Consider the following 25,012-nt stretch of genomic DNA (forward strand, 5'->3'; position numbering starts at 1 on the left):
GCAATCCACCCTCTTCAATGGCGGAGCGAAGGAGTGACCGGCAGGGGCCACAGCTCCCCACAACCTGCAAGTTTTCTTCAATAATCATGTACTTTTTATTTTGAAAATTGATACAATATTTTTTTATAGTTATAATCGATCAACAATTATGTGAGATAAATTGCAGGATCAGTGAATAAAGTATAGAGATTCATACTATGGCCGTGTTCGGCCACACGAGTTAGATATCTAACTCTTCTCTTTTTCCGTGCGCACGCTTCCCGAACTGCTAAACGGTGTATTTTTTGCGAAAAATTTTTATAGCAAAGTTGTTTTAAAAAATCGTATTAATCTATTTTATATTTTTTTAATAATTAATAATTAATTAATCATATACTAATCTATTATTACGTTTTCCGCGCCAGATAACTAACCCACCTCTCCCCAAACGGACGCAGCCCTATGTGTACTAATTTATTTAGACCCTAAGGATTCATTTAGTTTATTCAAAATTGAAAATATGCGCTCACTAATATTAAAACTATGACCTGATAATTTTGGTCTACCTTTTGTTTCTTTGCATTTTATATTTATTAAATGGTATCTTGGTAGTACTTTCTTTTAGTATGGCCTTTTAGTAGGTATAAAAGTATGTATTGTTTACTCGTGCTTTGCACCCGATATATTTTTTTCGTAGCTCTGCCCCTGACCCTATATAGCACAAATTGGCTGGAAAACCCCTTTGAGAATGGTCCTAATTGCCCTTAGGAACTCGCCCTTACACTGTCTATTTTTCAATGCTCACATATGAAATTGGAGTCCCAGGTTAAGTCACGTAGTCATCGTCCACACTGATAGCCACAAAATTTCACTGACGCGGCAGAGAATTCTATGTCCAGGCCGGGCCTGTTTGTGAGCCCTCAAGCGTCGGGACGAGGAATAAGTCCAATTGAGATTTCTCAATTTATCTCAACTTATCGTTCAGTCTGTTTTTCATCCTTGCACCACAAAACCGACCGATCCATGAACTATCAAAACTAGCGTAAAAGAGGTCCCTCGGTGGTTTTGAAAACGATTTTAGCTGACGTGTCCACATGGCTAGTTTGCCTAGGTATTTGTCTCATGTGGCATTGACATGACGCTTACGTAACAATTATATATCAAAGAAAAACAGTAGGCCCATCTGTCAGCTGCGCACAAAAATGATTTAAAAATACTAGGCCCACGTGGGCCCACAGTCAACTACTCAAAAGAAAAGTAGGGGAGTAGGAATGACATGTGGGGCCCACGTGGGCCCCACCATATTTATTTCTTTCGAGTAGCTGACTGTGCATCCACTTGGGCATGTGATTTAAATTTTTTTATGTGCATTGATAGGTGGGCCCACTGTTTTTCTGATATATAATTGACATATAAGCGTCATGTCAATGCCATGTGGGACGGGGACTTAGTCAAACTAGCCATGTAGGTGCTAAGTCAGTTAAAACCGTCTTCAAAATTGCCGAGGGACTTCTTTTGTACCGGTTTTGATAGTTTAGGGACTGATTGTATCTGGTTTTATGGTCCAAAGACGAAAAATAGACTAAATGATAAGTTGAGCGACATAAAATGAACTTATTCCTCGGGATAATCCCTTGCGCCCGCACCATCGTTGCCAGGCCCACTTGTTAGCCACTGCCATCGTTTGTCTTCCTGCGCACGCGCTAAGTCCTCATTCGATCCTCTCACGCGGTCACACGTTAAAGGGAACGGCACGCATCCTTCTCATGTACGCAATCACGCAGGCTACGTGCGTCAATCAAAAGGAGACAATGGACACGGGTTAGAGACATGTTCTTGGGGGTGCCACTCCCTGCTGGGCCTTGTGTCCGCTCTTAGGCAAAGCTAGGCCTAGCCACCTTGCTACTAAACAAAGGCCACAGCCAAACAACGCATGTACGTGGCCATGGGCCACATGCGTAGGGGTGTGAGTGGGCCGGCCCGTCAACCCGCTTGTAAGCTGGATAACCCGCTTAATTAGCTTACAAGAGGGTTGGCGGGCCAGCTCACTTGCACCCCTATGCATGCGCAAAACGAGCAAGTTCATTTACAGAACTTAAGCCTATTCTAAATATCTTCTACACATTTGTCCATCCATCATGCATCACCTTGTCTGTAACTTTATCATAAGGCATTCTCAATCGCTATGTATGTCAACCCTTATTTATTTTATTCCTAATCCACTGTTGACCAAGGTTCATATATAAGGATTCCAACAAAGTCATGTCTTATCACATGGCCTCCTGATCAATCTAGACCTCTACTCCTCCCTAAATATAGTCTCGGCCTTCATTATTGATGAAAGTTGACTTGCATCATTTCATACACATCGACCAAACTAACCATTTGTCACAACCTAACCCAAATTTGGTACACGCGCATACGCCGACACACATCAACCTTCCAAACCATATTTCCAACATAGACCAACACCTCTCATCATTCCTCCATCAATTTTCTGCGATGATATACAAATCAACAAGTTTTTACAAAGACATGGCTTATATTAGCGAAATATCCAAAAATGATTAAGAAATGAGCGCCAACAACTTTTCAATGGCAAGGTAAACACGCAAAGATCATTGGCAGATAGAGCAGGGGTAATTAACTACTACTTCCGTCCCAAAAATAAGTAATTTTATATTGTTTAGTTGAGATAAGTCTGAGAAAAAAAAAAGCTATTGTGCCTCTTAATAAATACTCCCTCCGTTTCATAAGGTAAAATGTTTAACTTTTTTTTTTGCAATGTTTAACTATTTGTCTTATTTAAAAAAATATGAAAAATATCATTTATTTTGCTTATGGCTTACTTTATTATTAAAAGAACTTTAAGCACGACTTGTCATTTTTTATATTTGAACTAAATTTTTGAATAAGATGAATGGTCAAACGTTACAACCCAAAAAAATCAAACGTCTTACATTATGAAACTAAACGTCTTGCATTATGAAACGGAGGTAGTAAGGAATGAATAAAAATGAGAGGGTACATAGGAAAATTTAAAAAATAAATAAGTGAGAATTGATTGATAGGTCAACTGTACAGCTATATTGATAGTACATGTTTGGAACATGCAGATGAACAAGAGAGGCATGTGGGAGCTCATGCTTTGTCACCCAATTATTCTTCATCTGGAATCCACAAAACTAATTAAAAAGGAAAAACATCCTGGTTGGCACCGGCCATCAGAAGCGTCCTGACGTGGATATGCATATCATCTCCACCAAACTGCTGCCTGCCCAATCATTTAGATTTCAGGATCAGTCATGGTTAATTGTCGTTGGCTTGAGCTGGTGTAGCCTGGAATCAATCATGGGGCAGATTGTACTTGTAGCTCACCAGAAGCCATCCGTCCCCTACCTCTCCATCTCTCTCGTCATTGTCTTCTTCTTCCATGGCCAGGTGATTCAGAGGCCGTCCATAGATGTGTTCTCGGGAAATTGGGCGACGAGGCCGAAGAGAGCTGTGTAGTGGTTGGCAATGGCGATGCCGTGGGAGACGGTGGCGTGCATCGTGAGCAACGTGTGGGTGCTGCTCGACGCCTGGATCTCCGTCTGCTGTCTCGCCGCCGACGAGCTCGCCGGCATCCTCCGGTCGGCCTTCGGCTGATCGACCGACCGACGACACGTACGTTGCCGGCCGGATTGAGCTAATTAACTGCAGGTTCGTCGGTTGCTACCATTCGTTCTCTGACCTTTCGCTTTTCTGGTAAAGTCGACAAATACTGCCTCCGTTTTTTTATTATTATAATATCGAGATATAGTATTACGTAGGTTTATATAAATGCTAATAAATCTAAATATATATGCAAATAATATGTATTGATTAATAGAAGAATCATATCTAGGTATAACCAAAAAGTCTTATAATATGACGGAGAGAGTAACATTCGTATATTTTGGACAATGTTTTTTATTTACCACGAAGGTTCTTCTTTTTTTGCTTTATTAGCAGGGATTTAAATATCCGGCTATAGCTGCCGTTAAGTTTGGCTATAGCTGTTTGAGAAGGTATAGATGTTTGCTTTTATGTACAATTTAGCCCTTAATTATATAGCCTCATTTAGTTCACTATTAGTTGTTTGATAAGACTGACCGATAAATATGTTAGCCAGCTATTTAGAACACTATTAATTAATTAGAGAACTACGTAGAACAACATTTTTTATGTGATTCATCTGATCCTCGATCGCTAACATTTGGGCTGCCCTAGCTTTCATCTAGTAAATTTGAGCTATAAAAATAAGCTAATGAGAAATTAACTAAAAAGCTATCCTAATTTGATGCAATGTACAAATGTTCGAAAGAGCTAGGATATAACAGAGTCGATCACTTATTTGTACATTGCAAATCACTGGCATATAGATTGTGAACCGATATATCTTTAGAGAACAATGTGCGGCATAGCATTCCACAGGTTAACAAAATACATTATCATTTCAACCAAAAAACTTATTGGAAGGTCATATTGATCTGGATTTGGGAATTCGAGAGACGAATTTTATCATCCTTTATCCAGATCAAACGAGATAGAAGTTTGATGTTTCTTAGTTAAAAACGTTAAGTTTGACGACCGGATCGAATTCTTTTTTTACATGAATGCTAGTAATAGAAAGCGATGCATACAAGAACTTATTTTATTTTAATCTTTTGCGAGGGAAACTTCGCATGAGCCTTGACTGTCAAGTAGGAGTATGCTACTTTCAAATAGCATCTCTTTTAAACTGTGCGATCAAAACCAATTTGATCAGATAGAAGAGGTTCAAATTTGAAGATTTTCCCTTTAATCAATGATACTCGAACAGTGATATGTATCCAGTGGTTACAGACGGCCATTTCGAAGTTGGACAAATTAAACTGCTGTTCTCTGTCTTATCTATCAAACAAATCATGCATACGCTATTATTAGTCAGAACATGGCCAGATGGCCACTTGTATGACAAGTGCTAATATTTATAGTCTCACGAGTTAGCTTGTTGTCAATCAAGTATCACGGTCGTCAGCTCTATATTTAAGATTTATTTTTCTGTATAATATAATTATTGTTGTAACTATACGTGCCCATATGTCCCTAACTACGTATGCTCGTGCCCTCAACACATTCCTACTTATCGAAGAAAAACAAAGTATTTCCTTCTTAATCGCAATATTACCTATAAATAGGTCTACTGTGGAACGAATATATATATATATATATATATACACATACATTATATGTAATCTCCGTCCAAAGAAACTTTCCTTTTTGTTTCTACACTGTCCAGTGTTTGGCCATCCATTTTATTTGAATTTTTTTAAAAAAAACTTAAAAAATCTAATAACACATAAAATACTAGCCATATTTTATCATCTAATAAATATAAAAATATTAATCGTAAAATTTTTAAATAAGAAAAAGAGTTAAACATTGTATCCAAAAATTGAAAAGTGAACTTATTTTGAGATTTGAGACAGATGGAGTATATATATAGTGTACCACGTGAAAGTTAAATTATTTCCTGATCATTTGAAGATTACCGGCGCAAGGGGCCTTGCATTGCCCCCTCTAATTAAACTATATATTTAATTTTCTTAACCCTGGCAATATTAAACGGTTTTTTTCTTTGCCGTTGCAGGTTTTCCATGCGCCAGGGACAGATGCTGATTGATGTACAGTTGTTCTAGTAAAATTTAAATTGTGAAATGCTCGTATGTGGCATTTAACTTTTACTACTTTTAAAATTGATTGATAACAGATATATGACGTATTGGTCATCATATGTCTATGTCTATGATAGTGGGACTAGCGGTAAATATGTCACGACTAAATGTAAATGTAAGAGTGACAAAAAAAATTAATTATTCTCTCATATTAAATGTAAATGGTGAAGCGCTCACGCGTTCTTATCCTACGAAAAAGAAGGAAGATCAGTATTAATGTATAGCACGTGAATGTACAGACTAATGTAATTTGAACCTCTCGCATTACAAATCATTTTTGTGTTTTGTACGTAAGCTAGGATTTTCTTTTGCAGAGCATCTCTGCTGGTAGTTTTGAGCTTAATTCGAAGGAATCACACTGCTATTTGAGATCTATTCTTAAAATTGTAAGAGCCGGACTATATATATAATGCTCGTTTGATTACCCTCAGACTTTTTATATATATTCTTAGCGATTTAAATGTCAATAATGGAACATAAACTTTGATAAAAAAAATCCTAAAATCAACTCTAAATTTAAGATTGAAAATTCAAAATTTGCATATAAGCATAAATAAAAGCAAAAAGAGATAGGGGTGTTAGTACAAAAGAAAAACAAACAATTGTATTTGTTTAGATTATACAAAGGCCGGGTTCGCCTCCACCCATTAATTAACTTACCTCCCTTGTTTTTCGCACGCACGCTTCCCAAATTGCTAAACGATATATTTTTTAAAAAATTTTCTGTAGAAAAATTGTTTTAAAAAATCATATTAATCTATTTTATATTTTTAATAATTAATTAATCATATATTAATCTATTACTACGTTTTCCATGGCAGATAAGTTAACTTACCACCCCATCTTACCGAACTAGGCCAAAGTTGAACAAGCTGTATCCGAAGGATATGTTTGGTTTACCATGCATCGATTAGGTCGTTGATTCCATAGCTGTATGTGAACTACTCCGCTTTCTTTCTTGATTGCTACTCGGGGTGTACTGTTACATCACAGTGCCAGCCATTTGGGTTGAAGAATGCATAGTAATAGAAGTGTTGATATTTGATTCAGAATTATCAGTAGTCAAAGCATCAAGTTTTTTCTTAGCAAAATAAGTCATATTGGTTGCTGGTTAACTGGCCCAACAAATTGGACTACTATTGGCCTCATGCAGCCAGATATCTCTAGAGCAGGAGCATCCGTTGAATTCAGGAGCGTGCTTGAGAGAGCACAGGTGATGGGACTGAAGCCGTGGGCGCACGCGTCTGTCAACTTCTTACATACAACATGGGTATGGTTTTAGCAGGAGTATACCATATGGAGTATGGACGATGGACGATAAGCCGCAGTCAAATGTAGATGGCCAACTGGGGCCTAGGCACGGTCGGGCTCGTGCGAAAGTGTGTCGGGCTAGCACGGCCCGATCAACATCTCGGGTCGTGTCATGCTGGCCCGCGGACGGCACTGAGCCGACGGTTCAGGTACGGCCCAATACCACTCAGGCTGTGTCAGGCCGGCTCGAAGGCACGATGGTCTATCGTGCTTTTTTTTAAAAATAAATCTATATTCGATCCCTCATTTCTTTGGGCGGTTAAAATAAGTCTATCTCCGCCTCTTCTTATTTGGCTGTGTTATACATGGCTAGAATAAGTCTATTTTATATATTCTCTTTTTAAGCTAGACCTTATATGAATAAATTAAGTCTATTAAAGGTCCTAAAATTTTTTTATTGAACCGGGCCATCCCGGACCGGTCTACCGTGTTGATGGTGCGGCCCAGGCATGGCCCAACCGTCAGGCCGAACCAGCCTGGGCCCAACACCGACCGAGCCATGCCGTGCTTGGGCCGGGCCACGACGCTGTGCCTTGGGCCGGGCCATCAAGCCTTGGGCCTTATGGCCAACTAGAGTATCCAACCCAAAACAGCCCCAACCCATTTCCTCATGAGTCAACGTACCAAACCAGTTCACTCCACTTGTCACTTCTAACCTCCAAACCAATTCGATCAATCTTTTAGTGGTTTGTATCTAATCTAATCCAAACCATTTCAGTCGTGTGGTTCCGGTCTATTTCTAACCCATGGATCTAAAACATACGCTCAATTGGCCATGATTTCCCATGGTTTGTTACCGGAGGAGGACATGGAGGGAGATGCAGGGGGGTTGTAGGAGCTGGTCCACGGCTCTCCATTCCACCCCACCTTGTGATCTAGCTTAGCCTTCACGGCATGAAGACGCCACGCAGCGGCACACTCTACTGCTGACACCACCGCCTAGTAGATGGCTTTGCCGCGCCTCCTTCTCATTTTGCAAGAGGGAACAATATGTATTGATCGAATCAAACGCCATTTGTGAACCAATAGCAAACAGAATAAAACACAGTTCCTGCCGGCCGGGCGACGGCCATGCCAAATGTGGCGAAAATCTGGGCTCGATCGGCACACCTCAAACCGGACAAACGCATCGACCTCCATGCTCTGGCAGTGCAGATGCGATAGGAGGTCATGTGACTGTGAGAGTGCCACGTTGCTGCCACAGGCAGGGCGCCCATGCTGCGTGGTAGCTGACAAGCCTACCGAGAGTTGGTACAATAGCAGATTATAAACCAGATTACAAGCCTACCGAGAGGGGTGAACTATGCCTGTGCATTGTCGTCGTGGTTGGGGAAGTGGCAGCGATGCGAGGGCCGCGACCGAAGAGGAGGCCGGCCGTCGACCATGGGATCCCACAGCACCGGAGCAGTGTTAATGTCACCGATGGCCATTGTGCAGGTCGCGCTAGCAAGCAACGAGCACACATGCATGCCTACCTCCCCTTCCCCTGTGCAGTTTGTGCATCGTTGTGCTGACCTCAATGTTTCACGGAAGAGAGATATTAAACATTTGAGATCATCACATGGGAATGTCTAACAAGCATGGCTGACACTCCAAAAGTCATCACAACTTTAGGATCTAAACTGCGGTTTGTGATCGCTGGAATGGTGAGCCCAGAGGTGCTTCAGTAAACATCTCAAATTAGAGAAAAGCAAATTAAGCAAAGCTCAACACTGTTTCCAATTCTTGGAATTTTCAGCTCGTTACCAATTCAGTTTTGCAGTATCATCAAAATACCTCAACATTGAACAGTTTTCAGCTTCATGCGAAAGAGGAATAAGAACTTCGTATGTCTACAACTCCCAGTTCATGCAAAATAAGTCTTCTAAGTTTTAACTATCTGTTTGTTGTTCACTTGTCAGAATCTAACTAAATTCACAGTTTCGATATCATCGACAGCCAGAGACGATGATCGAGCAGTAGCATCTCCTGCCAACTGACCTCAACTCGGTAGTCACCCAACCATACCCTTCATTATAGCATTCCACCAGACAAATCATGCAACATCAAGGAATAATTATTAGTCGCATGATAAATTTAAGAGTTGTACATGAAAAATATAATGATGAAAACAAGTGCTTAAGGTAAGCAAAAAATCAATGATCATTTGAAATGCAATGGACAATAGCGAGGGGGGACTGGCATGGTAACAAATGATATATGCAACAGAGAGTAGACACAGGGAAGTCCTTGACAAATAATTCCAGCACAATGCTCACTTCACATTGAAAAACGGGGAACAAATACTGCCATGGGACCTATTTTGCATGGTTTTTAATAGTTGAGGGGTAGAGATTTCTGGTATTGAGGATTGGGGATCTCAGACAAACTTGAAGTAAAGTTAAGGGATGTCAAGTGAACTTATTCCATTAATTCAACAGCACTAGCGTATTATTTCCAGGGCCCAATAGTACATTTGGCACAGGTCAACAGGCACAACCCATCAAAAATACCATGTGGCATGGTGTAGTAGTGGATGACACCTAGCTTTGCATCAGCCCAACTAGCTTGTGCTAGGGTTTGGTTGGGGCTGGATAGAGGTCAAGGCCTACGTCATACATGGGCCGGATCTTGAGGCCCATTCTAGTTCGATTGGTTAGTGAGTAATATGTATGTAGGTGGGCCTTTTGGAGCAGTAGGATAGGGCTTGTTCAGTAATGCACCAGCAGCATGCTGGCAAACTAATTTCGGAGTGATTAGAGCATCTTCAAGATGTCTAAAATTGATCACTAAAACTGAATTTCGTAAATTGGGTTAGAAAATATATCTCCAGTAGACTATCAAATACATTCATAATATTTACACATGCCTAAAATTAGCTCATTAGTATCCTAAATTTAGGACAAAAATATATGTTGTTAATACAAGTTATTCATATTTAGAGAAGTGTGTAATTTTTACACCTAATATTTTTAAGATAAACTCAATACAAGTTTTTAAAAAATAAAATATTAGCATACTCTTGGAGATGGTCTTATATATCAGTGAATTTTTTTAAGTTAAAAAGTCAGGCAGGTGCCTTATACCAAAACCAGTAATATTAAATAATTGGAAACAGTCCATACGTGTGATTTCAGGAAAGGAAAATTAATATGATACGAAAATGGAAAGAAAGTACAAGTATTTGTTTCCACCAATATTATAACGCGTATTAAAAGAAGGGTATTACGGAGTACAATTGCACTGTTACATATAAATACACTTTTACAATTTCAAAGATGAAACATGTAGTATAAAAACAAAAAAAAAGGCTTTCAATCTTCTCGGTGCTTAGCCACGCAAATAGTATATACTACTCGTGTTCTCAGATGTACGACACTTTAAATTATGGACATTATGTTTGATCATTTGTTTTATTAAAAAAATTCGTAAATAAAAAACCTGCAAGTAATTTTAATAACTAGAGAAGTTAAAACATAACAAACAATTATTTTAAGAAGTTTTTGAACAAAACAATAGTCGAATGTTTAAAATGTCGTACATTTTCTAAAAACAGTGGTCGAATGTTTAATACTTGTAATCCATACGTGGCGCTGGTGCAGTGGATGCGAGGACGATCGACCACCGTACACTTACGAGTTGCCGCCGGTGATCTTCGAAAGTACCGGCCGCCGGCGAGGTTTAAGCAGCACCATGACTAACGGAGGTTGCAGCCTTGGTGACCCCGGTGATGACGACCTTCGCGGCGGCCTTGCCGACCTGCTCGGCGGTGAAGGTGTCGTACCGGAGGAAGAGCTCGACGAGCAGGAGCCTTCCGACGAGCACCACCAGGTTCTTGCCGGGGCACTGCTTGTTGCCGACGCTAGGGCTCTCCGTCTCCCGCCCGTTCGACCAGTACACGTACTTGAGCAGCTTCCTCCCTTCCTCGCCGACGAACCGGTCGCCGACGAACTCCGCCGCCGTCGGGCCGAACACCCGGGCGTCCCTGGTGGCGCACGGCTGGTACCCGAACAGCATCTCCCCCTTCTTGATCGAGTACGCCGCGTCGTGGCTCTCCACCCGCATGTCCGCCTTGGCGCGGCCGTACTGGAACTTCACCGGCGGGTCCAACCGGAGAAACTCCCACACCACCGACTTGGTCAGTTCCATCTTCTCCAGGGCGGCCGGCGTCACGTTGCCGCCGGCGCTGGCCACCGCGCCCCGTATCTCCGTGGCCAGCCTCTCGTGGAGCTTCCCGCCGGCCTCTGCGACGCGGGCCAGGATCCCCGGGAGCAGCAGCTTGAGGCCGCCGTAGCTGTTGAAGACCGTCGCGAACAGCAGGTTGTGGCAGGCCTCCTCCCGCGGCAGCCCGAGGCCCTCGGCGGCGTCGAGCACCGGCGACGCGGCGGCGGAGAAGTAGCTGTACAGCGCCTTGTAGTCGGAGCTGACGAGGAAGGGCGGCAGCGGCACCGTGTGCAGCAGCGGGTCCTCGATGATCATCGGGAGGCCGACGGTGAAGACCGGGCAGATCTGCCATATCAGCCACTTGCCGGCCTTGCTCGGCCCGCTGGCGCCGAGCGCGGCGGACGACGAGGGGCGCACGCCGAAGTAGGCCTCACCGATGAACTCGAACGAGGTGACGTCGTTGAGGCCGGTGAAGTCGGCCTTGCCGTCGCTGGCAAGCTTGGACTCGACGGCGTCGAGCAGCGCGCCGAAGTTGGAGCGGAAGACCGGCACGACGGCGTCCTTGCGGGAGGCGAGGAGGGAGAAGAGCATCTGCTTCAGCTTGGCGTGCTTCGGCTCGGAGGGGTCGAGGTAGGAGCAGACGCGGTGGCCGCCGGTGAGCGAGGTGGACGGCATGTAGGTGCCGGTGAACACGTCCCTCTTCTCGACCTTGTCGACGTCGAAGAGCACCGGGAAGCTCTTGGCGTCGAGGAGCGCCACCACCCGCGGGTCGCGCGCGATGAACGGGCCCGGCGGGACGTTGACGCGGACGACGGTGGAGCCGTACGCCGCGGCGCGCGACTCGAAGTACCTGTCCTCGCCCTGGAGGTAGAAGAAGTCGAGCCGGTCGCGCACGGCGGAGAAGAACGGCACGCCGTAGCTGCCCGGCACCGGCCGGAGGAGCGGCGCCGCGTCCATGTCGCCGGAGCCCTCCATGTCCAAACTTACACTTTGGCTATTAATCGATGGATTAATTAGTTCTCTGGAACAATGTGCCTCTTAGCTAGCTTTGCTCAATATATAGCTCATCTCCATCTATCGATCCATTTGTAATGAACTCTTCAGAACAGGCTGGAAGTTTGTTTGTAGTTTAAAATGTTGCCGCATAGCTGCACTGTGACGCACCTGTCTTATTTATTTATTTTTTTAAAAAAATTACGAATACACAATTTATGATTTAAATATGTTTTGTGATAGATCCAATCACAAAAGAAATACTCCCCCGTTTCATGATGTTTGATTTTTTTAATGTTTTATAATTTGTCTTATTTAAAAAATTATAGAAATATTATTTATTTGCTTGTGACTTATTTTATTATCAAAAGAATTTTAAGCACGACTTATCATTTTGTATATTTGTACTAAATTTTTTTATATTTTATACCAAAAAGTCAAACAACTAAATTATAATTACATAAGTTTTTCTTAAAGATGAATCATCAAAACATGTATCGAACTCAAAAGTTTAATTATGTTATCTATTAAAATATAATAACGGACGGAAAATACAACCAAACACGCCATTATCCATAAACTTATAAATAAACACCTCGTGATTTCGTAGGTGTGCATGGAAAGCGATCGCGTCGATCTTAGGGCCGACGGGAGACTTGGTACCGGTAGAATCACGTGGCTTTTGTACCAGTTTACCAGCGATTTTCTTTTATTATCATAATGTTCTTATTACACGTACGGGTGATGTATAAGTTATATATTTACATTAATAACAGATGAGAACACAATGTTTAAACAGCTTGAGTATCCTCGACTGATTAATCAGAATACGGTCAACTAATCAGAACTATATCCTAATGTGATGTTCACAGTAGTATTACCTTATTGATACATTGGCAAATTGGCTTTGGTATATTCCAAAGCTGAGGGTTTTGTTATTGCATACCATCAAAATTGTGGGTAGCAGTTTAGTTTTTTTAGCACATGGGTGGATGTCCACCCGTTTGCTTGCATGTCATCTAAATTGTCATAAAAAATATGAAAAAATTTGATAATATAGACAAATATGACTTATATCACTCTACAAATGCAGTTTAAATTCAATATCTACAAGTTGTAGCAAAAACAACAAAAACAATTATGAATATGCGTATACTTAGTTTCAGTTTTGTTTTTTTTGCTACAACTTATAGAAGTTAAATTTAAATTTGCATGTTTATAAAGTGATATAACTCATATTAATCTATCTTGTTAAATTTGTTGTTCAACACTGCTAAAACGTGTGTTGGCCTGATAACACTGTAGAAATTTGGTAGTTTGTAATATGATATTGTAACGATTGTTTTATACTCCCTCCATCCCTAAATGTTTGACGCAGTTGACTTTTTTATACATATTTGACCGCTCGTCTTATTCAAAAAATATATATAATTATTAATTATTTTTATATCATTTCATGTATTGTTAAATATATTTTTATGCATATATATAGCTTTACATATTTGATAATTTTTTTTGAATAAGACGAATAGTCAAACACATATAAAAAAGTCAACATCGTCAAATATTTAGGGACGGAGGTAGTATATCATTTTCAAGTTGATTAAACGTGGAGACAATCACTCCCAGAAGACCGAAGTGTCCCTCGGAACTCCTATGTGAACTGGTCATATAACAAACTGGAGTTGTAATGTTTTTCGAAACTAAATCGTCATGCAACTACCGATTATATTTCAATTACTAAGGAGTACAAACCCTAAATTGGTTACAGGAAAAAAAATGAACCTAACAGCACACGAATAACATGTAACTCGGTAGAGCCCAAGTTGTTTAGCTTATCATTGAGACAACACCATAGTTCTTTACCAGACACCACCTAGACTAACAAGCACTCCGACCTATACCTGAAAAGCACTAGCGCCTCTAGAAAAAAAACTGCAACACATATTATCGTTCTCAAGCTTTCATGCACCTAACAACGTGAAACACCACCACCACCACTCGTTCTTGAGCTTTGTTCGCATAGGTAAGTTTCTCCAACATGACTCAACGTGAAACATCACCACCACTTATTCGAGACAGTTCGAGGTTTTCATCCGGAGGTTTATAGGGAGGGATAAAACATGCCATAGCAACACCTCCAAGGAGGGAAATGACTCCTAAGAACATCATTATCATTTGGTTGACCAGAGGTCTACCATAACTTTGGCTAGTGATATTCACCCATCCCCAGACATAACTGACATGCATGCCTAAGAACCAAGGCCCAACATCCACAACTCTTCACGAACAAGCCTCCTCTATGCCACCGCCCATTATCCACCTAATTGAGGGTACACAACAAGAGAAGAGGAGTTCCCACAGGAAGAGGGTGGTCTGTCATCCTTAAAGAAGATAACCCGTCTTCTCCGTCCATACCTTCATTGCTCTGTCCATCACCAACTGTTTCCATCCTCTTGCTGGGATATTGTTGCTGCAAGGGGCTTAGCTACCATGACCTCAAAGCCCCTACACCAGTCCCACCTCTTATATGACACCTCCTCGCCATCCCTAAGTTTGGTTGGAGGGATCATGGAATGCTTGCTCGCGTCCTTCTCACAGCTCAAGCCATCACATCACCAGCGACACTTCCCTCATCGAAGTTGTAGTCACCTTCGCCCTATCAAGCAGTCATGGCAGTGCTTCAAAACTATGTCGGTCGTCACATCCAGCCAACCGCAGGTCACAACGCCTCCATGGCATCACTCGCAATGGCGCTGACCAGCCATAGTTTATCGTGCCTACACTCCGGCCCTCGTGACGTTGCTCCATATCCACCAGATCGAGCCTCGACAGCCTCACACCATCGACAGTCGCACCACCAGTGCACATGATGTCACCACAGACCACACATGCTCTTCTACCGCCACCTAGCCGTCCGACTGATAAGCCTTCTTCGACCTATGCCTTAACCGGTGTGCAATCACTAATGTTGCCGTGACGTTGAGTCGTCGCTATTGTTGCTATGAGTCGTCGCTATTGTTGCTACTGTGCCTTTACATCGCCCTTTCTCCACGCCAGGGAGGCTAGCTACCTGAGCCGTGTCGCCACCACCATACTTGCTAACCACGCGGTTGCCTGCGGTCAGCTCCAGCGGCGGCGAAGATAGGAGGAGAGACGGCATGGTGCTACAGTTTTGAGTCACCGCTGTGTCCTGGGTTTTCCTTCGACTAGACTTGTAATGTAGTGGACCTGTTGGTCTTTGTTAAATAAATCTCTCTAGCTCCATTTAGCACAAAAAATATAAAATATAAGGTTTTAGGGTTTACTTGGGCCAACCTATATATTTAACAACGTTCATCAATCCAAATCTACAATCTTCTGTTTTCTATACAAAAATTGTCTGATATTTTTTTATGCTTGAAGATATATTTGTACACACAAAATTTATCATCAGAATAATAGCATGTACATTTTTTTCGGAAAAATTCTAGATAACCCCCTGAGGTTTGGCACCCTGGTTAATCCACCCCCTGAGCTTTAAAACCATCTAAACAACACATTAAACTTTACAAAACCATTCAAAAAACTCCTGGCTAGTTTTAGAGGTGGTTTTGCTCATCCAAAAAAAAAATCCCCTCCATCTCTCACTCTCTGTCGACCTTTCTGAGTACTGTTAAAAGATCTCTTTCTTTGTTCTAATTCTTTTGGCAGCAGTTTAAAATTTTTTTCAAAACGTATGTTGCAGAACATACATGGTGAACTTGGTTATGTTTTTTAATTGGGATTAGTTTTTTACGAATTTCGTCTAGTGCTTGGTTTCTTGCCACTGCCATAAATCTGTAGAATGCATGTGTTTTATTCATCTCAGTTAACAATTGCAGAAGTGATGTGTGCGTGGATATTTCGTTTGATTTTTTTTCTTATCTTTCACTCTTAGGATTGGGATTGTCATTTTTCTATATTTTGGTTAAAGAAGAGTTGTCAATTTTAAGATCATGTATCTTTTATGTTAGTAAGAATTGAGAATTAAAGAAAAAAGGGGAAGGAGCTCTGCCATAGTTTTTAATTTCAGGTTGCTTCATAATTTTCAGGCTTTTTTCTTGTGTGCTTTTATTTTTTCATCTTGTAAACTAGTCTTTTCACTTTTTATGGACGACGTGTCTCTAGTTCATGTAGCTATATACTGGTGAAGGCTAACAGAGGGAGAGAATTTTTGTGGGTGCCTTTTCACTCGAGAGCCAGCTGAACAAAACCACCGCAAAAACTACCCATGGGGTAAATTAAACCACCCAAAAATCCACCGAGAGATAAATTAAACGGTTTATGAAAGTTTAATGTGTTGCTTAGATTGTTTTAAAGCTCAGAGGGTGGATTAACCAGGGTGCCAAACCTTAGGGGGTGATGTAGACTTTTTCCTTTTTTGTGAAATAACAAAATATACTTGTATCTTGTATCTTGTGATTATACTCCTAATATTGTAATTGTGTTCATATGTCGGAAGGATTGGTCGACCATTATTTGCTGCTAACCATAACAAATCAACGTCTTATGATATTTAATTGTAATAACAAGCCGATAACACGATAGATAGGCAGTTGGGCTAACAAGTTGCATGGTGGCCAATTTGGTATTGATGATGCAAATGCCGTTTCGACTGACTTCTTCGTGACAGTCTTGCCACCATTACCATAAATGCGGCCGTGTGCTTGGCTGATTAGGGTCGACTTTTCGCCACATTGGGAAGTGACATAGTCAGACCTACACCCACGAATGTACTCTTTACATTGAAAAATTGATATAGCAATATAGGCCAACGAGAAATCCATGAGGTTACACATTTTCTATATAAAATTTGAAGTGTGAATCTTATCGGATATAGTGCACCAACCGATCTTACTTATTCTTCATCTTTCATCATCATTCTTGCTAAAATCATCTTTGTAATGTAAGATTAGACGGCTATGAAGAACTTCACATGTCTTAATGCAAATTTTATATATACTAGAGATATTCTAAATTAAAAATTATCTTACCAATTATAAAGTTTTGATATGTTAGAAATTATCTTTCCAATTAAAAAAAAGTCAAGCACTTTCTATATTCTAGAGGCTTTAGAGAAAGATAAATATATTGAGTTTTTAACCATAAAGGTTCTATGCAATTTACATCTTTAAAATCGAACTGCAATTACAAACTCGACGCAGCATGAGCAGTATGAGACGCCACTAGAACACCGATAATGATATCAAGACAATAAAGTTTGTGTTCAATACCATGTCATAGTTAAGCCAATCATAAGATCAATTAAGGCTCTATACCACTATTTGACACTCAAATAGCCAAAACACTAAGAATAATATCAAAGATAAATCTCTTGTACATAGGAACGGGTATTTGAGATTCTAAAAATATTTTTGTTGACAGCGTATTTTTATATGAAAGAAGTAATTTCTTGATATATCAAATGATGCATCACTGCAAAATATTTTTTAATCACTGAAAGACATGTGCACCTACTAATAATGACGAATGGGAAACACAACCAATGAAAACATTATTAGTATTTCCACCTTGTTAAAAATCGTCATATATGTTTTTAAACTAAAAAGAACTCATGCAATAAATATTTGCTAATATCTTCATTTCATAATGTAAGACTTTCTACCATTGACTAGATTCATATGAATGTTAATGAATATAGATAGAAACAAATAATATACACTGATCAATCGATGAATCTGGACATAGCATAAAAGTTACAATATGAAGAAGTGGGAGTAAGTATTATATAATCACCTAATATTTGATTTAAATATATTTTTATGTGATATAAAAGGATATAGTGAAATCTAATTTAAAATAATAGAATAGTTAGACTTTGAGTTACATGTTATCTAAGAGTTGCACAGTTGTTTTTTCATTAAATATATACAAACTTCAACAAATTTCATTTATTATAACAAGACGAAAAGGTGAATTGGATTTATGTATAAAGTAACATTCATAAAATTTAGCTTTATAGAGTTTAAATTTTGTGTTAATATTAAGTAATGTAAATGTATTCTTCAATTAAAATTACCCTTGCAAATATGCAGCCTTGATCATTCTGAAATTAGCGTATCAATTCGTTGTTGTTATTTTCTGAAATTAGTTTATAAACTTTGCCTGTAAGTTCTAGAATTTCTTGTCCAAACTTGAGAACATGTAGTTGCAATTGTGTGCCAACCTATAATTAATTATGCAAAACTATAAATATTAACAGATGGTTTGCTATTATTTGTCATAGTTTGTTTAAGTAGTAATTAGATTAACAAATTTTTGTTAGATAAATAACTTTGAATATCTGGTTCATATGATTGCATTTGAAAGAGTTTATAATATATTATTTGTATTATTAAATTAAGTCATAGCGTTAACACGAGCATAATACTATATATAATTGATGCATGGCTTCATGCTTTACATGTTGTCGAACGTGCTTTAGGGCTCTCCCTTATTACCATAAGTTTTTTTTTATTATTTGAACTTTTTTGTTTTTAAATTTTAGAAATAAACTCCCCAATAATTTATTTAGTTCTAAATCTAAGCTTTTCGATCATGTCCTCTAGCATGGCTTGACCAAACAACATTGTTGCACTATAAAAGCAGGTATGACAATGTTCTTCTACCACACCATTCTAGTTAACATGATTGAACTCTTCCAGCCTTACTGAGAGCGATGGAGCAAAATAACGCTGCCACAACACGATTGAACAATGTGGTACTATTATTTGACCATGTCACTCCCACTGATGTGGCCCAAAAGGTTCAGTCAGTTATTGAAGTGTTTAGTTTTAAAACGGAAGGAATGGGAAAGGTCAAATACTAATCTACTAACACGTAAACTAGGAGAAAATATAATACAGTAACAGACTTAGTTAATTTTTGTATGTAAGGTGCATTTCAATTTGTAAAAGTCTTGCTAACTTTGATCGTTGACTTCTTAGAAATACTATGTGAAAACCGGCAGAATTTGTATATATGCGCAAAATATATAAAACGTCTGAGTAATTGTTTCATAAACATATGACAGTTAGCTTTTTCTATTAAAATATGTGGTATAAAAAGGCCAGTATAAATTAAATGAATAATTAATCGAACTAGCTCCTGCATAAACATATGATAGAAATATGTCGTTCATATATTATTTTGTTTATAAGTATAAAATTTTAATAGGCTAAATTGAAGCAGACACAATGGAAATTGCAGTGTGATGATATTTATTTTTTGAGTAAATTATTTTTTATTTGTACCTCATTTTATCTTTTTTACTTCACAATTAAATTATTTTGAATGGCACATTGTATTGATTTATTGATTATTGTAATCATCTGTATAAATTATACTGAAATTATAACCGTGTGTATGAATTAATTGGTATAGTGTCTCCAAGAAAAATGTTAGTAATATGATAAAACTAATTAGTTGCCAACACATGCTTTATACTGGTTATTATTTATGTAAGATAAATATTATAACCGTATGTATATATATACTTCTAAATGTGTTGGTTAATTTTTAATTTAGTAGGTTTTAACATTCTAATTAATTGTTTGTTTTGAAATTTTAAATTGACCTGAAAATACACAATTTGGATGCAATATGGTTGAAGTATTGCATTATGCTGTATTCATGTATTAGGAATAAAGTTATAGTTTTTAGCTATGTTTACAGTATAGTTTTTCCCGTATGGGCTATAGTTTCAGTGTTAAGAGAGAAGCCCTTGCACAACGAAACACAAACCTACACAGCTACACTAGTGGACTCATGGCAGACCTTTCTAAATATTTTCAATTACAGATTTATAAATGCCCCAAAGGGATTAGAATGAGCTTTACTTATCATTTTTTAAAAAAATATGTAGTAGGTTAAAAGTAAATTGATGATACAATTTTCAGAGTTGTAAATACCAAATCTTGCTAGCATTAACATAATACGTAATATCAACAAATGCTATACGAGTTGCATATATGCCTTATTCTATTCTGATTGTGGATTTCGGATTTTGATTGGTGCATTTGCCAAAGTTCTAAATAATATGTTTCATACGTGGAAAAAAATTATACGTAATATCAACATTGTAATTGTTAATTATTCATTTATATCCTCAAATACCCACCATAAAATCAGATAATCGTATCCATAAAACTATAATTAATAATCTCTTCATAAGGAACACCACCTTAGACTCCGTAAACCTGACAGTGCATACCTAAAAAATGCTATTAGAAGTCGTATAATCCATCCTTCATTCAACAAATAAATTTATTATAATACAGATCAAGAAGATCGATCTTAGTTTGCTGAGCCATACATATATAATGTACGAAGGCAAAATACAAAATCATTGGCGAATATATATAATAATATTTAATGTAGATAACTTGATCTCCATATATGTAATGCTAGCATTAATAATTAGACATCAACTTGTTTGCAACTTCATCGTTTAATATTTATTTTAGATTTATCCTATTTCTTTCTAGGTCTATCGCTGAGATCCTACAAGACAATTAACACGGTTGATGTGAACAAAGCGTAGGTTAGTTGGTTAATTAGATTGCTTATGGTAGAGCCTACTCAACATATTTCTATTCTCTGGCTCAGTATAGATATGATCTTATATATGACTAATTATCTTTTTACGTAGTACTTCCTCCCAACATTTTTATTTGATGTTGGCTAGTTTATTTTTGAACTAGCCAACGTCAAATATTTTCATAAGGGGAGTAAGAGATGACATGCCAGCCAGCATGAAGCCACATGTGATAAATTATATCAAGTTTAAGATAAAATTGGCCCAGTCTCCCGGAGAACGTACATGTGTATGTATTCATAGAAGTAAAGATGCATATGTGTATACGAACGTCGACTAGTAGTGTCCTTTGGGGAAAAAAAAGGCAATTGACATTATTGCTGGTTGATTACGAATCAGAAGGAACAGACAATGACACCTAAACATTGATCAACCACTTTATATAATTTATTGTATTTTGATTAACCCAATTGTATACAGTTGACTTACTCACCGATCTATTGGACGGCCAAATCAAAGTAATTGTCATGTGGGAAGATTAGCATATCCATCTCATCGTCTCAGATATTCCCGGAGCGCTCGCGCTAACAATACTAGCGCATACTGTTCAATGTTTTAGCGTATTAAAAATATCCATTTATACAATAATTTTTTCTCTATTTATAAAATAAGTTTTTAAAAATAACCAAAATACTAAAATGGGTGCCAACGTGCATGCATGTCTCGATTTGCATAAATGATAAGTAAGCTATCAGGGAAACTATAAGGGGATGTTTAGTTGGTGAAATGAATTTTTTTTGCATGTCACATCAAATGTTGGATCGGAGTCGAAAGGGGTTTTTGGCCACGAATGAAAAAAACGAATTTCACGACTGGCCTGGAAACCGTGAGACGAATCTTTTGAGGCTAATTAATCTGTTATTAGCGCATGTGAGTTACTGTAGCACTTATGACTAATCACGTACTAATTAGGCTTAAAATATTCGTCTCACGATTTCTCACGTCACTGTGTAATTAGTTTTTTACTTTATCTATATTTAATACTCTATTTATATGTCTAAAGATTCGATAGGATGTTTTTAGAAAAAAATTTCGGTAACTAAACAGCCCCGAAATTGATCATGCGTCTTGTCACATTTTCCAAAGCTACATTGTTGCATTGCCTCGTGAGTGCCCCACCATGTTGCACGCATTTTCTTCTTTTTTCCTCCACGCATCAAATCAATGCCTCGTATATTTAGGCCTCGTTTAGTTTCTAAAATTTTTTTCTAAAAACATCACATCAAATTTTTAGACATCTAAATAAAACATTAAATATAGATGAACCAAAAAACTAATTACATAGTTATGGAAGAAATCTTGAGACGAATCTTTTGAGCCTAATCAAACTATGATTAGTCATAAGTGCTACAGTAATCAACATGTGCTAATGACGGATTAATTAGGCTCAAAAGATTCTTCTCGCAGTTTCTAGGCTAGCCGTGAAATTCGTTTTTTCATTCGTGTCAAAAAACCCCTTCCAACATCCGTTCAAACATTTGATGTGACACTTTTCCCAAAAATTTTCTAAATCTAAACACCGTCTTAACTGGGATCGAATCTTGACTAAGGAAAAAGAAAAACACTGGAGTTATATTGGATTGGTACATTTAACTGGGATCGAATCTGCTTGCATGCACCCACCACTACTGCCTCCGTTTCACTTTCATATACAAAATTTTCTAGCATTGCTTAAATTCATAAACTATAAATATATATATTATATATTTATCTAGATTGATTAGTATCCATATGAATCTAGGCAAGCATAGCAAGTCTTACATTGTGAACGGAGGGCGTACATCATATCTAATAATTTTATGTACAGTGTGTGCAATTTGCTCCTATGAAAGCTACTGAGGCCGCGTTCGATGGAGAGGGTATAAGTAACTTATCCCTGGCATAGAAAACGTAGTAATCCATTAGTACATGATTAATTAATTATTAATTATTAAAAATCACACGCAGAAAACTAGCGAGGCTTAGTTAACTTGTGCCCAAGGCCGAATGCGGCCTGAGACAGAGCTCAATGTTTATTTAACATTGTGAATAGGGTCGAGACCCTCTACATTACAACAGAGGATCACTGTTCATATGAGTTACACAGTGGAAAAATTCTATGAACAGTGACGCAAACATGGTCATCACAGTATTTTGGGTATTGTACCATCACTATAGCAGTACTGTAACAATCAGATCTGATCCATCCATTTCTGATCCAACGGTTAAAAATCAGTACAAATTCATTGACTGTTCACCTCTGCAGTAGAACAGAGGATCCCAGCTCTTGCGAATACAACTGCAATCAGGCCCAGCAAGCCTCCATGGTTCATGCATGTGTACGAGGTCACAAAGGAGAAAATAGATGCGTGAATTAATTATAGAAGTCGATGGGTTTTGGGGGCTAAAAACTGTGGATTTGTACCTAGCTAATTGCCCCCGCGTGCGATTTTGTTTAGTATATACAAATTATGTATAAGTTATATTAGAGTAACAGAAAAGCTACAATATTATTACATACACTTACACTGTAGTATTTAAAAGCTCTAAAACTAAAAAACTTTGAAAAATTCTATATAATAGCCATAAAAAACGGTGCGCATGTGTGCTAGAACCCATGTGTACTGCTTAGGACATGTTTGAGGATCTTCTAGTAGCCGGAACTTCTGACAAAATATATAGAAGTTAGGAGCTCTTCCAAACAGCACTTGCATTCTAAGAATCTGGAGTTGTAGAATTTATCAAATAAACTATAGAAACTAGAAGCTGTGAAACTCAGTTATTTAGATTTTGAGAAGCTGGCTTGTCACCCGTTGCTTCTTGAAAATTTTAGGGCATGTTTGGATCCTAACTTTTTTTTAAGTCTTTGTCACATCGAATATTTGGACATAGACTATTAATAAACCTCACCCCACACTCTGGACTATTTTGTGAGACGAATCTATTGAGCCTAATTAGTCCATGATTAGCGAATGTAATGATACAGTAAATATTTCCTAATCGTGGAGTAATTAGGCTAAAAAAATTTGTCTAATGAAATAACATTTATTTATGTAATTAGTTTTTGTTATCAGTCTATATTTAATACTCCTAATTAACGTTCAAACATCCGACGTGACAAAGAAAAAAAAATTCTCTAAATCCAGACAGCCTCTTAAGCTCTTCAAACAGGCGCGTTGTATGTCGTTGAAGCAACAGGGAGTAGTTGACTCCACCTCATCTAGTCTTTATTCATGTACTAGTAGTTAACCAGTTTTCATGTACTTACTACGTGTTTGATAACTATAAAAAAGAGGATTATGAGTATAGATGGAGGACACTTATTACTAACGAAACATTTAACTCCAGTTCAAACAATGCAACCTCAAATTTGAATCTTTCGACCTCAAATTTGAAATATTCAACACAAATTTAAATGTCATAACTTTCAATTCAACAATAGTCAAAATTTGAAATTTGAACTACAATTATTTGAAACATTCAAAACAATTTTTAGAACTTTTCACTCAATTTCTTACTATTGTTTTATAATTTAGAAAAACTAATTATGGTGGTTGGTGCTAATGGGACCCGCTGTTCACGCACACGACTTAACTTTCTATTGCTATATCCATGTAGATGGGGCTACGTACCAACAAATTAAATTATATAAATCTCCTTGCAACTTGAAAGCAGACATCTACCTACTTGGCCCAGCAAAAGCCACGCCATTTTCTCAACTACGATATTTCCATCAAAATTTTAAATTATCCTCTAGGCTTAAAGGACAATATACTATACGTCCCCTATTTGGTGTTGTACCTTGCACCTTTGGAAAGTAAAGCGAGATGAGACAGAATAATAGCGTCATGTAGCGTCCTCAATTTCAGTTTCTTCACCAAATTAATATACAGGACTACATTTACCTGGAATTCAATTTTATTATTGTGGGGACAAAAAATCATGGAGCATATTACTCAGTGATCCATACCTCGCACTCCATCTATGTTTTTTATTTGATGCAGTTAACTTTTATATCAGCGTTTGATCATTTCTATTTTTCAAAAAAATATATAAATTATAAATTATTTTTTATAATTTGATTTATTACTAAATAAACTTTAAGAAGTATGTATAGTTGTATATATTTGCATCAAAATTTTTAATAAGACGAATGATCTATGTATATCCAAAAATATAACATCAAATTAAAAAAAAAGGAGAAAGGACTACAATCATAAAGGATAGTCATTGTCCTCTTATCTCAATCATA

At 38.2% G+C, this 25,012-nt stretch overlaps 1 protein-coding gene across 2 annotated transcripts; it reads right to left on the reverse strand.

The window, feature by feature from the left end:
* Positions 1 to 8,761: 8,761 nt before the first annotated feature.
* On the reverse strand, positions 8,762 to 12,180 carry LOC102717573 (allene oxide synthase 2-like). Of its 2 annotated transcripts, XR_005812929.1 has the most exons (2): positions 10,549 to 12,180; positions 8,762 to 9,036 (listed from the first exon to the last, which is right to left on the reverse strand). XR_005812929.1 is itself a non-coding variant. In XM_040529457.1 (1 exon), the coding sequence occupies exon 1, from the start codon at positions 12,144 to 12,146 to the stop codon at positions 10,689 to 10,691; it is 1,458 nt and encodes a 485-aa protein (XP_040385391.1). In that variant the 5' UTR covers positions 12,147 to 12,180; the 3' UTR covers positions 10,195 to 10,688. The 2 variants fall into 2 exon arrangements, 1 of the variants encoding a protein (XP_040385391.1); XM_040529457.1 differs by lacking the exon at positions 8,762 to 9,036 and having other exon boundaries at positions 10,195 to 12,180.
* Positions 12,181 to 25,012: the final 12,832 nt, after the last annotated feature.

Source organism: Oryza brachyantha, chromosome 12 (genome assembly GCF_000231095.2).
Source record: "Oryza brachyantha chromosome 12, ObraRS2, whole genome shotgun sequence".
NCBI classification, from domain to species: domain Eukaryota; kingdom Viridiplantae; phylum Streptophyta; class Magnoliopsida; order Poales; family Poaceae; genus Oryza; species Oryza brachyantha.